At 49.6% G+C, this 15,017-nt stretch overlaps 1 protein-coding gene across 5 annotated transcripts in view; it reads left to right on the plus strand.

The window, feature by feature from the left end:
- The first annotated feature begins 1,150 nt into the window (after positions 1 to 1,150).
- The window catches only part of srfb (serum response factor b), a 40,018-nt gene continuing 26,151 nt past the window's right edge, over positions 1,151 to 15,017 (plus strand). For 2 of the 5 annotated variants that reach the window (XM_015363057.2, XM_015363059.2), the window contains exon 1: positions 1,153 to 2,364. In XM_015363057.2, coding sequence (XP_015218543.2) covers positions 1,705 to 2,364 — 660 coding nt within the window. In that variant the 5' untranslated portion in view covers positions 1,153 to 1,704. Of the gene's footprint in view, positions 2,365 to 15,017 lie in introns of all 5 variants that reach the window. The other 3 variants (XM_015363058.2, XM_015363056.2, XM_015363060.2) reach the window with 3 other exon arrangements.

Below are 15,017 nucleotides of genomic sequence, written 5' to 3' on the forward strand. Positions count from 1 at the left end.
AGCAATCCCTCCTTGTTTTTCTATGCCATCAGGAAAAGTTCATCTGTGTGTTGAATCTGTGTATCTCTGCCGGATACTACTGCTTTTCATTTGGAGGTAGATTATTTTTTGGAATCTGTGAAATCTTTCAACTTGCATTAATGTTAATATATCAAAGTTATGTGTTCTTTCTGGATTATAAACGTTATGTACGGCTTTGAAGAAAATACTCTTGAAGTGCATTACTCTTATAGCTAGTATATATCACGTCCATAGTGACATAAAATCCCAAACGAATAGTTTTGCTCTGTCATTTTCTAAAATATTCCTAGATATTCAAAGGTTTTTCTAAGAGGTATCCTAGAGGTCTTACACTGATCTGTTTGTTGATACTCTCTGAATGCACGATGTATTCGAAAAAACATTGTATGTACTACAGAATATCCAGCATGTGTTGGAAAACCCTGTGCCTGGAAATAAGAAGAAGATGTGGAATAAGAAATGGATGTGTTAGAGCACAAACAGGGGTCATGATATCAGGATCGGGGCGAAGACAATTGATGAGTGGACGGGGTCAGACACAGCAAGATGAACAGGTCATTGCTGAACCAATGTTGGACCAGGTAACTAGTGATCCATTTCCATGTGACCTAAAGTGACCAAGACCTTCCGTAAAGTGACAAAAGGAGACCAATAATTATGACGGGGCAAGCTATACCACCACAACAGCTTAGTTTGTAGAAGATCTTACGTGAAGCCCTTATCCATGTGTATATCGGCAAGGGATTATGGTTTATTTGTACAGTACAACAGTGAACAAATTAAATACAGCAGTGAATAAATTACAGTTCATAAAACCTTGTTTGATAAGGCCCCTGCAGTAGAAAAGAAAGAAACTCAAGCCGTTGGCACTGTGATATGTGAAAGCCCCTAACTGTACAGCAGCTAACTCGGGACTTTAACTCCGTGCCTGTCTCTTTAAACTCGACCACCAGCCTTCCTCCCGTCGCTGACGTCAGGGGGATGAGCGCAACCATCTTGGTATTTATTCTAATGACCGGGCGCCTGGCGTCCAATGGCGGCGCAGGTTCGGGCGGCTGCGGCCAATGGCGGCGCGGCGCTGTGACTCACCAAATAAGGAGAGCCGCCACCATAAAAGGAAACGTTGTATCTCTTTATATGGAGGAAAGTAGATCGCTACCTATGGTATCCGTCCACGGGGAGCGAGTTGAAATAAGCGAATTTAGCCGGTTCCCCCTCGGCGCCGGCGCCGTCTGAAAGCGAGTTAGGTGATCCGGAGGACGGGTAGGAGCGTCGGCTGCCATCCCGGGCGCGCTGGCGGGCTCCCCGGCGGTGTTTTAATGTGGGGACTACGTGACATGGCGGAGTGATGCGTAGGGCGTGATCCGCGTTTTCCTTTTGGAGAAAGTGCAGCGAGTTTTGGAAATAGAGGAGGTTGAGCTTGACTGAGCCGGGGGTGAGGGGTCTTATGGGGGGCAGCATCACTTCTGAAACTTAACTTCTCCCGTTATAAGGGGACGTCGGAGCCTTTCTGACTTTCCGGACCGCTGTTTTCTTTTTTTTTCTTCTCCTCCTCTCCCTCCCTTCCCCCGTTGACCACCTCGCTGGCCGGTGTATGTGCTTTGCTGTAACAAGACGAGCACGCACGGGCCCCAGCGAGCGGCTGGCTTTCTTTAAAGACACCCCCGGGGGCAGCAGAGTATAATGTTACCGAGCCAGGCTGGGTCGGCACCAGCTGGAAACGGGTCGTCTGCGGGCCGGGGCAACACGGGTCACAGCTCGGGGGCGGCCGGGAGCGCGCTGCGCCCGGGTCTGGGCAGGACGGGGTTAATCGGAGTGGCGGCCGGGGTCAGCGGCAACGGCGGCGGGGTGGGACGGTCGGGGGACGGGGCAGGGATGCTGGGGGGCAACGGGGCAGGGGGAGGCTCCCGAGGAGGGTCCCGGCCGGGCAACGGGGCAGGGCTGGCCGGGCTGCAGGGGACTGGAGTAGGGGGCATCGGGGGAGTGACGCCCGCCGTCGGGATGCACGGGGCCGGGAGGTACGAGCCCGAGCGGGACAGCACGCCTCAGGTGTACAGCGGCTCGGACGCCGACTCGGACTCCGGGGATGACGACGACCCCCTGGGTCCGGCCGGGGACGGCAGGAGAGGGGTGAAGCGGGAGCGGGCGGAGATGGAAGCCGCCGGCGCCGGGCAGGAGACCGGCGTGCCGCCGGGGGCATACGGCGGGGTGTCCGCCGGGGTGGCCGGCGCGAAGCCGGGGAAGAAGACCAGGGGGCGAGTCAAGATCAAAATGGAGTTTATCGACAACAAGCTGAGGCGGTACACAACTTTCAGCAAGCGGAAGACGGGCATCATGAAGAAGGTGAGTAACGAGATTGCCCTGCCAAGTTCGCGGCCGGTGGAGGTGTCGGGGGAAGTTTTTTTTTTTTAACGAGTCCCGTCCTCTATCCCCCCACTCCCCCCCGATGCGAGGCCTCGCACTGTCCCCCCCCCGGGGCTGGAGAAGTTAACGGTTGGCGTATAAGTTGCTTTAAGCGACGATGCAGCGGCGGGCGACCCCGCGGCTTGAGAGCGGGGCGAGTCGAGAGATGGAGCCGGAACGCCGCCGCCGCAGCAGGGAGAGCGTCTGGTCCGGTGAACAAGTTCGTAAAACCTGGGAAAGGATGAGCTGCCCAGCGAGCACACCGTCGGAAACGGCACACCGGGTTGTCGAAGTCGTCGTCGTCGTCGTCTGCTCCCAAGACCAGTTCTGTCAGCGCCCGGGCTCCGTCCGGCGTCATGTGTCGGTCGTGAGAAACTTCGCCAGTCCGTGTTTCAGCCCGTGTGTAGCCGCGGAGCCTGTTCTGTTGTGTCTGAGCTGTAAGAAGTGTACTTCACTTTTTTTTTTTACTTTCCGACTTTACCGCTTTCCCGGCCCTCTGGAAATCTGCAGACCTACCCTGCTGAGATATCTGTTGTGTTTTTGTTTTTCGCTTTCCAGAGAGACCACGCTCGTCCGCGCACACACACAGAAACATGGAGCAAGGGGGGGAGTTGTGGGCCTATCGGCAACAGCAGAAAATATCCCCAGAATCGGAGAGTGTCTCCACCTGAATTATTTTTATCCGTGTGCCGGGGGGTGGACGGTTGTCTTTTTCTCTCCGCCTCTGCCCAGTGAGAAATCAGAGCGCGGATTACACAACGCGGCCCGCCGTCTGGGGAGCCGCTCTCGCACTGCCGAGGTGTTTCTCGGGGGGGTGTCTCCTCCAGGGGGTTCGGGGGTGAGCCCGTCTCCCTGAGGGGGTACCGACGGAGAGCGGGGGAGTAGGCGGCGGCGGCGGGGGGGGGGATGGAGAGACGAAGAGGAGAGCTGCCGCAGCGCGCGAGGCCGGGAGGTGGGGGGGGGGAAGCGAAACTGACACGGGCTCGCGCTGGAGTAGCCGCGAGGCTCCCGGCGGTGTTTACTAGTGACCGGGGGGGGGGGGGCGCCGCGCACGTGCGGACCTCCAGTCAGGGGAGAGAGCGCCCCCCCCCCTCCTTCGCCGTAGGTGGAAACTACAGCGGACACGGTGGGCTCAGAACAAGAGGCAGGCGCTTTAAATAGAAAAGAGCAACTGGCAACCCCTGTGCCCACCCTCCCCTCCCTGTGGCCTGTGCCGGTGTTGGTGTCGGTAGTACCGAGCTGCTGGTCGGGTGTGTGCGCGACCCCAAGGGCTGCCTGGCCAGAGGCTGGCGAAGCTAGAGCATCGGGGAAGTGTGTTTCCGTCACGGAAGGTAGCGGACAGGTGGCATGGGCTGCGGTCTCGGTCCTTGTTCTCTGTGCTCTGGACCCGTTCCCACTATCGACAATGATCCCAGCTCCACAGCCTGCAACGGAGCTCTTTTCTGAAATGCGGTGTAATTATCTGTTAACAGTCGCTTTCCTGCGTGGTGTTTCTTCACCCTACGTCCCCTCAGCAGTTTGAAGAACATCTTGCCCGAGGGCCCGTGTGAGAGCACGGCGTGGCCCCTGTCCTGTCCGCACGCAGCTCCTCCGGCTCCGATTGATCCGAGGGCCCGGCAGCACTCCCACGGCCCGGCCTTGGTCTGAGACGGGAGTCCCTCCGGCCCTCTGGTTCTGCTGCACTTCCACATAGTCCTTCAGGGAAGAGCATTTCAATCTCAGACCAGCAGGCACTACGAGCTGATTCCCAAGAGACACTTTGCTGATGTTTAATTACATGTTGATTAATTCAATGTCACTATTGCCACCTGCCTTGACATATCATTCTGGTCGTTGCAAATTGATGTGGTGGCATCACAAGGAGGCTTACATACTGGGTATATATAATACATGGCTGTGATGCGCTCTTGATCGATAGCGCTATATTTTTAACACCAAGCAAGACCTTATTTTCCGGTCGGGGGACTGGAGCTTCGCCCCTTGAGTTGTGGGGGTGATGGTGGTCCTGCAACGTGCTGAAAGCACCGGGGCGTGTAGGTTTTACGCAGATCAAAACTGTGTTTCATTTTTTTTAAATGATGCAAATCGCCGAGCAAGAAAGTGTGTCGAGATGATATCTTGTATCCTGTCGTTAGAAGTCACGTATTTACAGTACGAATCAGGCTACCTGCATCTGTGTGCTCGTTTGAAAATCTGTCCTCCATATCAAGAATCTGCTGCACTTTCATGTGGCGCGGCGCATTGATTAATAACTTTTCCGAAGCGTCTGCTCCTGCGAACCGTGCGCACAGGGTGCTCTCTGACTGGAGTGTCGACTGACACGGGGCTGGGGGAAAAACCCCAGACGCACTGCCTCGGTTATTATTAGGAAAACATTTAGTGCTTTGTTTAGATTCAACTTTCCATTGAAATGATGTTCAATCCAGAGGCTCCTAGTGCTTTATATAGATTCAAGTTTCCATTGACGCGGGTTTCAGCGCGAAGCCTCCTGGCTCTGCAGTGGCAGCGCTGGATCGACGGGGCTCTTTCGCTTTCTCTCTGGCTCAGCCGAGCTGCAGATGCGTTCATTCTCCTTCGGCTCTGCCCTTGCCTTGGAGTAAGGCCTGCTTTGAATCTCGCCTTTTTTTTTTGCATTTAGTTGCATCCGGCTGTTGGTCTTGACGGGGGACCCAGTTGGATCACCTCGCAGTCGGGCAGGCAGGGGAGGTCGGCCTTACTGCCGGGAGACCGTTCTGCCCTCTTTCTCACGAATTGGGGTTCCGTTTAAAAAGCGTTTCTGGTTAAGAGTAAATCGACAGGTTGGAAGTCTGTAAGCCTTCAGACCAACCAGCAGCAGTGGGTTCTGCCCAGCGTGGTCCATCATAAACTAGCAGGGCAGCCCTCTCGGCATGTGTGGGCCTTGATTTCAACTGAGCGCTAGTGTCCGCGCTGCCTGTATCATTTCAGCTGAATCTTTCAGGATTTTCTTTACTGCAGCTGAGTTTATTTTTGTGTGTTCTCTCTAGATTCACAAATGCGTTACGCAGATACGGAAGCACGGTATCGGTTGGGACCGTTTGCCATACTGAGCGCTTGAAAGGTTACAGTGCGAGGTTAAGAGGGGGGGCTTTGGGTGAGAGGTGCTGGTGTTTAAGTGTGCGCAGACCGCAGCTGGAAACTGGGCTGTTTCAGTAGCGAGATGAAGTCTGAGAAAGAGGACGGTGGGCTGGAGATGCTGTCTCGCTGGGGAGCAGCGCTGGCAGGTTAGACCGGGACTGCTGTCGTGCAGCTGCGATAAGAAACTCCAGTCGTCTACTGGATGGGCTTTCTTTTCTTTTTTTTGTCCCATCCGTCTCCTTGCAGAGCTTTATCCTCAGCGGAGCCAAGCCAGATTTCACAGGGTGTCAGGTGGAACTACACATCCTGGAAAGGATGCCTGTCTATTGCACCGATTGACACATATCAATCACTCTTAATTCCTTCACAACCGTTGGCCTGAGCTTTTAACAGAAATACGTGCATGCATAGCGGACCACTGGGCACTGAGGAGAGAACAGAACTCCCACAGGCAGTCGATTAACTTTTAGTAGTCTAAGGCCTAGTGGCTACTTTCCCTCTAGGTACTGAGTCTTGTGCCTCTACCAAAAACTCAGTTTGTAGGGTGTGGTGAGTCCTTAGGTGTTTTAATCTGGTTTAGAATTGTGGAAGCGAGTGTTTGAGGGTCTGGAGATCTCCCTCCCTCTTTTATCTAAGGCGTCCTGGTCACGTGGCACAGGTTCTCCATGCCTGCTGTCGAGCTCCACATGGAAGGCTCCCCGGCCCTCGAGCCGTCGGACAGCGGCGCTAGTTCTTTGATTCTGATCGCTTCTCTGCTTTGTGTACTTCTACACACCAGGCAGGAGCTGTTTCCCACACTCGGTCTTGAGGTCTTTCGTGAATTTTCTTGGGACTAGTGCGTACAAGCTTTTCTTTTATTAATGTGGTCCGAAGATAACTATTTTTCAGTATTTAGAGCTCGTAGTCACTTTATAGACTGTATGAACAAGTAAAATGTCTTGGTTGTGCTATTACTAGTGTAATACATAGGTTTGTGGGATGAGGGCTCCAGGAGTGTCAGATTTTTTTTTCTTGCATGGCCCAGGGTGAGGCTAACCTAATGGCCCAGGATTGGGCTCTGGCCTAGCAGAGTGAACTTTGCATGGCTTTGAGTATGAAACGTTCTGTACTCTAGGATGTGGAAAAGTATTTTAGTTTTACTACTATTTATCTGATGTTATGCCTTTTGAAAATAAAATGTGAAATATATGTTGAAGGAATAATGCTTTCTCTTGAGCGGCTCCATGTAAAATACTTTTTGACGATTGTGTAGCTTGGGTTTCTTTCTTGTGTGCATTCCCATATGGCAAGAGTGGTTGTTTTAAAGCTTTCTCAGTTTTATGCAGAAAGGTGAAGGCATTTCATAATTCATAAGGCCTCTTAGCTTTTACGTTATAGTGGGTAAAGTGCGCTATACTATACTCTACATCTTCCACAGGGTCTGCCAGCTTCCACCAGTGTTGCAGGTTTCTCCTGTGTGAGACGCCTGCGCTTTAGCAAACTCTACCCCCACTTTTATGTGTCTACAGATACCGTGTTGTTTAAGCTGCACTGTGTGATCCTCCTAACTTCAGAAGCATTAGTCTAGTAGCGATGAGTATGCCCTCTCCAGATTGAAAGACTAAGTCGGGTGGTTACTCAGTCATTTTTCTTGAGCTTTACTCCACTTCTTCTTGAGCACGGATGCGACAGCCCGGGGTTTCTGTTCCGAATCTGCAGGTTTGGCTGGTGCCACTCATCTGCCCTACTAGATTCTCAATGTCTGTGCAGTAATGTTCCAGCTCTTCACCCCTGAGTTTCATCAAATCGGATGTCTTCCAGCCTTTTCTTTTCCCTGCGGTAGAACGTGGTGGTATTCATCTGGTTAGCTTTGCCCAGGTTACTCAGCATATCCTTACTGTACTGTTTCCGAAAATGCTTCTGTGAGACCCCATCCCGAACTTCCTACTTCTTTTCCAGTTCCTTGTTCCACCTGCCTGTTGGTAAGGGAGCAGTCGCTGATCTTCCGAGTTAAGACCTCGGAAATTTAAATCCCTGGATTCACACCAGAACTGGAAAGAGCTCCAAGTTGCTGGTGACTTCCATAACTGCAGGCCTGTGTGTCCTGATGAAAAGTCTCGTGTGTTGTAGAGCAGTAATCGAATAACTGTCCTGTGTTAAGCTTTCAAGTCTTTACAAACAGGCTGTAGACTGCTTCATAGAGGTGAACAGTTCTCAACCTTTTTTGGCTTCGGACTGGGGTTCCTTTCCATTTGGTTTGTATCGGGCTTCAGTGTTTATTTCTCCATAGCTCTCCTGTCTCTTAGCAGACGCAGTGTTGTATGTATGGTCTTCCAGTTGGCCAAGTCTTTTTGCAGTCCTGGTGTAATTGACTGTCTTTGTGCTTCCGAGATACATAGCTGATGGACACCGCGGTCTTTGACAACGAGACGGTTGGGCAGGGCTGAGGCTGCTAGGCCGTGTGCATCAGCTGTGAAGGTAGCCATGGCCTTGTTTTGTCAAGTGTTGACTCACAGTTTCCTGTTTGCTGCGTTGACGAAGAACACGTTTCTGAACTCCAGCTAGAGGTCTGATTGAGTCTTGTTCTGTTGAAGGCATCCCCTGTCGTGAAAGCCCTAGGCTGGCATCCTGTTGAATTTAAAACCAGAGCCCAACCATGCACTTTTCTGCTCCTCCGGGATATATCTGACCTGTTACACTACCCGTACTCACACTCTCCAGTCCTGGGATACTGGTCTCCTGTCTCCGTAAGACTTGTGAACAGCAAACTGTAGGTGACGGTTACTTACCTGGGCAGCCTCATCCTCCTCACTTTGGAATCAGGAAGTCTGTGACTGTTTTACCTTCTTTAAATTGACTTCCCCATTGATTTTATTATGTGTATTGATTCTGGCTGTTTCATTGTTTAATTCCCCCCCCCCCCCCCCCCCCCTCCAGTTGTGCAGTCCTTTTAGGTAAATGTTTGTTGCCATATCCAGGCTATGGGTTGAAAGCTCCTCTGTTGCAGAGGAAATATACTTTTTGGTCTTTATTGCCTGGCGTATGAGACCTAATTGCAGCCGTCGCAATTTAAATTCATGGTAACAGTTTTATTAGTAATTGTCAGAACCGTCCGTGTGCACAGCTCTGAGCTGAGAGCTGCAGAACGGGCCTTGTGTCGCTGCGATGGTGGAACCCAGTGTGTGGCTAGGCGCTTTGTTCGCACAACACTGTGACATGAATCATCAGAGTGTGTAGGTGTTCAACTCGTTACCTGTTGGGAGTTGTCAAGGCAGCCTCAGACGCGAAGGAAGGCAGGTGATCGGCACCGCCGGCTCAGTGCGGCGGGCTGGTTGCTCTTCCTCGCCCGCAGTGGCAGTGCCTCGCTCGCCGCAGCTTGACCCTGCGGTCAGGGCGGCACTGCTCTTCCTCCTCGGCCTTTTTGAGTCTTGCGAGACCCTTTAAGGGTCCTGCCTCAGCAGAGACACAGACGTTTTCCTCACGGATTTCTTGGCCTTAGAAGCCACAAGATGTTTGTGTGCCCCTTTGTGAGACCCAGCAGGCAGTGCTTGTGTAATTACTTTTTTTTGTAAACGGTAGGACTGAAAGAGGTCAGCGAGCTTTGGGTTTTGGTCCTTTTATAGCTGGGTGTTTGTACTTGAATGGTGAAAAATAACCGGGGAAGCCATTTTCTTCCCATTTAAATTATGGTATACTTGTATTTATATGACGGCTTGTAATATACAATGCTGTGTTTTTGCTCCGTATATTTTATTTTGTCATAGGCCTGCTTCTTGGTATTTCCCTGATAAGTTCTGGTAGCACTGAAATTTCAGCATTTTACATCCATGAGTCATACTGCAAGAAAACAGCCAGCCATCTAAAATCAAACATAGTTTCAGCTTTACAGGGCCCTGACAGGAGAGTCCGAAGCTCTTGGGCTGGAGTGTTGAGGGGAAGGGGTGAGGTGATGGGTTTCTCTTGATGTACTTAGTCTCTGCTTCAGGATGGAATATGCTCATTGTTAGTTTTCAGGAGTGTTTCCAGCATCAAAAAGCAAAGTCATACACCCCCCCCCCCCAACCTGCAGAGGTCTTTTTGTTCCCCACACATTTGAGTTCCCAGTTTGATCATGTTAATCATTCCTTATACTTGTATAAGTAAGTGCTTTCCTGGGCCTTTACTCAAAGCGCTTTACAGCTAATGGGGACTCCCCTCCACCACCACCAGCACTGTGTAGCCCCCAGCTGGATGATGTGACAGCAGCCAGTGTGCACCAGTATGCTCCCCACACACCAGCTCTCAGTAGGGAGGAGAACAGAGTGATGAAGCCAGTTCAGAGATAGCGATTATAAGGAGGCCATGATTAGTAATGTGGCTGGGAAACCTGTTACTGTTTTGGACCAAGATAAAACCCTGAAGGGAGTGCGTCACTGAGAAATGGACACACGAGACCTGGGGGTTTGCTGCTGCTGTCTGACAGTCAGTCGCCAGTGGGAACGTACTGCATGCTTTTCGTCTCTCCATCACGAATGAATTCTGTTCATCTCCCCCCCAAGATTGTTGTAAAGTTTGCTCTCACCTTGGCATGCCTCCAAGATCCTTTATATCTTTGCCATCTGCAGGCTGTAAGTCCGTTGGCTGCTGAACACGCCTTACAGAAGGTTTTAATGCATTGAAAACACAACAGCATTAATGGCGTGCAGTCGGTCTTTGGATGCCATGACAAGATTTTATAAATGTTTCTTATTTTGCATAACTATTTTCTTTGTCCCTTGCTGCCGATATTTGGGTAGAGTTTTTCCTCGAGGGGGGATTCAGACAGATCAGCCTCCGTTTCGGTAAAGAGCAGCAGGGGCTTTAGGTGGCCTGTGATCCAGACTCAGTGACGGATGTTAACATGGATTAAGAATGACTACAAATAATGCATCTGTGTGTAAGTTGTTCACATACCTTAACATAAATTTTGTCTCTAAATGCGAAAAAGTTGTCTTTAGATTTCCAGTTCCTGTTTCTATTGCTTGTCGTGATGCTTGGTAGGCTATTGAGCAGCAATTTGTTCTTGGTTGTGCAGGCATGCTGTGATGGGCATGATGAGGTTTCTAGCTATGATGGAATGGGTACTGTGGGCCAGCTTGGTGACTAATCCGCCTTCTCTGCCTGGGCTATATTCGAGGCTCTTGCTGGTTTATCGGGGAATAATTTATGTGGTGCTCCCTGCAGCTGAAGTAATTTTATGAGCGTGTGATTGTTGGATGAAGAGCAAAGATGCGTCTACGGTGAGCCTCAGGTGATGAAAATGATTTCCATATGAGTTTTAGTCAGACAGGTAATGTCTCAAATGAGTCAAACCTGCAAAGCCATTGCGTCTTTGTCATCATCATTGTGGATTATTTTTGTGAGCATTCATCAGCGTTGACTAACATGTAAACGGGTTGGTTGTGTCACAGTTTCGTCAATGAAAATTAGCACTGCGTTACTGACTGTAGTTTCTATTAGTGTGTCTGTCTCTGTGCCCTTGGCCTTTCAATTTTGCTATATTAAATGTGCAGTTATTGGCACAAATTAGTTTGAAAGTATTACCTGAGCTAGAATACTGTGAGTCTGGAGTTTCAGAGACCCAACCACCAGCACCAGTAGTCTAGTACTTGGAATTTATTTTGTTTTTTTTCTGTGGATAAATGATCAAACCAACCTTAGTTTTCTTCATGCTGTCTGAGCTGGGGATCTCCACAAAGCCACTTCAGTATTTGGGTTGTACAATAATGTAGTCTTTTCTAATATTTTGAGCTAAGACATGAGCATTAAGAAATGTTATTTTTGGGAATAGATAATTTTTATTAATTTGCTCCCTTTTCTTGCAGTTCTGCACCTTGAGGAGGGGTGCGAGCCTCTCTGTTTCCTGTGCTCTGAGAAATGGCTCCTAGCCTTGCAGTGTGGAGGTGATCCAGCCCGATGAGTTTGCTTTACCCCAGGGATGTACTCGGAGCATGCCAGTCTGGCTGGGCTCGCAGACGCTGGCTGCTTGAGCGTTCTGTTCCAGCACAGCCCTCTGTCGGTCCGGCCTGGCGCAGCGCTGGCGGCAGTGCCCAGCTGTGTGGCGTTCGGCAAAGAGCATGTCTGAGGGGTCGTGTTCTCGCAGGGCTATTCCACTGTGCTGTGAATGAGAGCCAGCTGTTAATGAACAGGGTACAGGGTAACGGCAAAGTACAGACGCATTTCTAACCCGGCTGCCTACTGTGCATACTTGGATACATAGAAATACATATTAGACACTAAGCTGCATTTCTGTAGGAGAAAAAAAATCTAAAAACCACATAGACTGCTTTGTGTACACCGGCCCTTACCGTGTGCTGATGGTTATAGCTGGGCTCTGGGTCTCTCCTGCCCCTCCAGTTCTGCTGTCCTCTCTGGCGTCCGGGCAGTGAACAGGAGGGAGGCCTGGCTCTCTGGTGCAGCTTGCCAGGCAGCGCTGTTGGCAGTGCCAGGGTGCCTCTGTGTGCCCTGCCACCTGGCTCCTTCCCTCCCTGCCGGGCGGTCTTTGTTTACTGAGAAGCCATGTCTCAGCCTGGCCGTCTCCCCTGAACAGCAGTCTAGCCTTTGTCTCTTTTGTTTCTGCTCTTAAGAAACAGTTAGAAACTACTTTGTAAAGCGCAATTCAACCACTGTTTAGAGCTGCAGTGTCCTTCACATCTTTATGGCTTTCATGCAGCTAGCTTTCTTGCACTTTCTTTGATTTGCCTTGGTGGCCTTCAAAAGACTGATTTAGCAGCTTAGCACGGTGTCGACATCTTTGATGCATTCAGTCCTGCGCTGTTGGCATCCCCAGCCCATTTTAAGGTGGTTGGTGGCGACTGGAAATCTTGGGTCATTTCTGACAGCGCTGCCAATTGCTATAAATGAAGACGGAAAACGTCTGTCTGTGTAAAAGTGGGCTATTTTCATCCGTGTCATTGCTTTCTGGTTGGGCTTTGCCTAAACTGGTTGCTTTCGTTTCCCTGAGACAATTGTGATGGACGTCCGTGAGATCCTGTAAATCTAGTGTGGCGGGAGAGGCAGGGGTCTGGCTGTCTGGCCTGGCAGGTTGACGCCTGGGGTGGATGTGGTTGACCCGTAGTCCTGGTTCATTGTGTCTCTTGTCTCGCCTGAATCAACAGATCTACCCTGCGGCTTTCTGCCCCGTATCCTGTCACTGAATGGTTTGATTCTTTATTTCTGCATTCTCTCCCACCCATTTTGTGATTTTATTTCTAAAAGTACTTCCACAATCTGTAGCTGGAGTGTAGGTGAAGCCTTGTACTCCTTTGGTAACAATGTGGTAATTAATAACAGGTCTGTGTCGCACCTCTGCTTACAATAGTTGATCAGCACCTGGAGGCTGCATGCTTGCACATTGCAGAGCTGTGTAGGCCCGTTCTCTGTCCAGGGGAAAGGCATGGCAGAAATAAGACGGCTTGCACATTGTGGATAAACTTAGAAGGGGCTTTTTTCCCCACTCCTGCTCTTCAGAAACCAGTAGAAGGCTCTTGGATGAGTCGGCTACTAGACACCCAGCTGAGTAAGATAAGCTTTCTTGAGTTATGTTCTCTCTCCAAGTCTAAAGCAAACAATGTGCTTTATTAAAAGCCAACAACAGGCTAGAAGTCATAACCCCCACTGATGTTTGCTTTTGTAATACTCAATAGGAGAGGGCAGTATCGAGGGTGGCAGTCAAATGGCCCACTGCTGCCAGAAGAACAGGCGTTCTCTTTCTGGACCTCTTAAAACAACAAATTGGAACCTCGAGAGCAGGAGGTGGCAAATTGTTTCATCACATTACATCAGCACGGGAGTATTCTGAGTGTTTTGGCAGGACCCAAGTTTTTTTTCCTTATTCCAGTGTTCATGTACAGTAGATGGATATGTGCACATCTCTATACTCTAACACAAGTGGCCGCTCACATTCCATGTTCTCAGCATCCACAAGTGTAGGTTCACTCTGGATTTTTTCCTTGAGTGTTACATATTGCACGAGGGTTGATAGGATTTCGGTTTGATCTGCCTGTTGCTGGTGACGTTAGAGATAAACCTTTGCATTTGATCCATCTTTGAGGTTGTGCATGAAGATTTAGTACAAAAGGGTGCAATCACTAACGTGTTCATTGGACATTTGCTGCAGCGTTGCCCCATGTGACTGAACGGAAGCAGGAAGCTTTGACAGATTGAGGCGTCTCCTCACAGGCATCTTGCAGCCTGATCTACTTGCTTGCCTGCCTGCAGACTAAGAGCATAAAGGTACCATGAAGGTACCAGGGGTCAGGGCTGCTCCAAGAGATGTCTTTTCAAATCCGTTAAAGTGACTGCAGTCAAAATGTTTGTATTTCCCGTCTTCATCTGTAGCTTTACAGACTACAGAAGAGAAAGGGGTGTTGTGCCGAGTGCGATCTTGTCTCCGTTGGCCAGATCTAATATTTTGATACCTGTCCTGTAGTTTTGTCTGTGACTGGGAGGATGTTGCCTTCTAACCAGTTTAGGTTTTCATTTTGATGTAGTCTTTCTAAAATATTTTGAGTTGGAATCGCTTGGTTACATAGTGAAGAACTTTAAGGAATAATAGTATCCTGTGCACAAGAGCATGAAATGCGTTCTGTTGAAACCACGGTACCTGCTGTAAGCTTGGTCAAGGCGGCTCGGATGGAGGCCCGTGGAGCTAGGAAGGAGCAAGGAAACTGGGATCACTGGACCAAGCAATCCAGTGCAAACACTCTCTGGGAATTCCCATTTTTCCATGAAAATGAGTTTCCCCTCAGGCTGCAGTAATGACTGAGAGAACCCTCCTGTCTGCGCTAATGTTCTCATGTTTCACTCGCTGCTCCTGGACAGAGGGGCCTGGCCGTGCAGCCTGGGAAGACTCCGTCGGCATGAGCAACATTTAAATATCCATTTTCATTCCTCATGGGTAAAGCCGCATGTTCTGTCACACAGTCTATTGGGTCTTTCTGTTTAAGCAGTGTCCCGAGACATGCATTCTCTACACAGTGTTAACAACATTTCTACACCTTGACAGGTGCTCAGTACCCTGCTGTAGAATGCCTGTGTGCTAGTGGGTGGTGATCTCCGGGTGTATTGTCATCTAGGTTGGTAGAAATGTAAGGAGTAAATGTGTGCCCAATACAATATATTTGTGTAGTAGGGCTTGATTCATTATATCTGATTCTATCTGATATTTGATGTTACTTATACTAAAGCATTTGCTTGATGTATCCCGCTAATCTTTTAAGGTTGGCAACAATGCTAATCCGTTTTTTCGATGCTGCTTCAAGCTATGAGTAAGCCCTTTTCTAGTGAGAAGAGCTTAGCTGAATTTCCTTAAGACTTGTCAGTTGAATCCTGTGCTTGCTTTTCATCATAATGTTGGACAGCATTATTAAATGGTTTGAAGCAGTCCTAGTCAGATGGGCAATCTTTAATGAAACTAAGGGTTGAGACTTTAGCGATGCATTCACAATATTTAGTCACTTTTTTTCATTGATTTTTTTTGTGTACTTTGTTCATATGAA

This window comes from Lepisosteus oculatus, chromosome 17 (genome assembly GCF_040954835.1).
Source record: "Lepisosteus oculatus isolate fLepOcu1 chromosome 17, fLepOcu1.hap2, whole genome shotgun sequence".
Classification (NCBI taxonomy): Eukaryota; Metazoa; Chordata; class Actinopteri; order Semionotiformes; family Lepisosteidae; genus Lepisosteus; species Lepisosteus oculatus.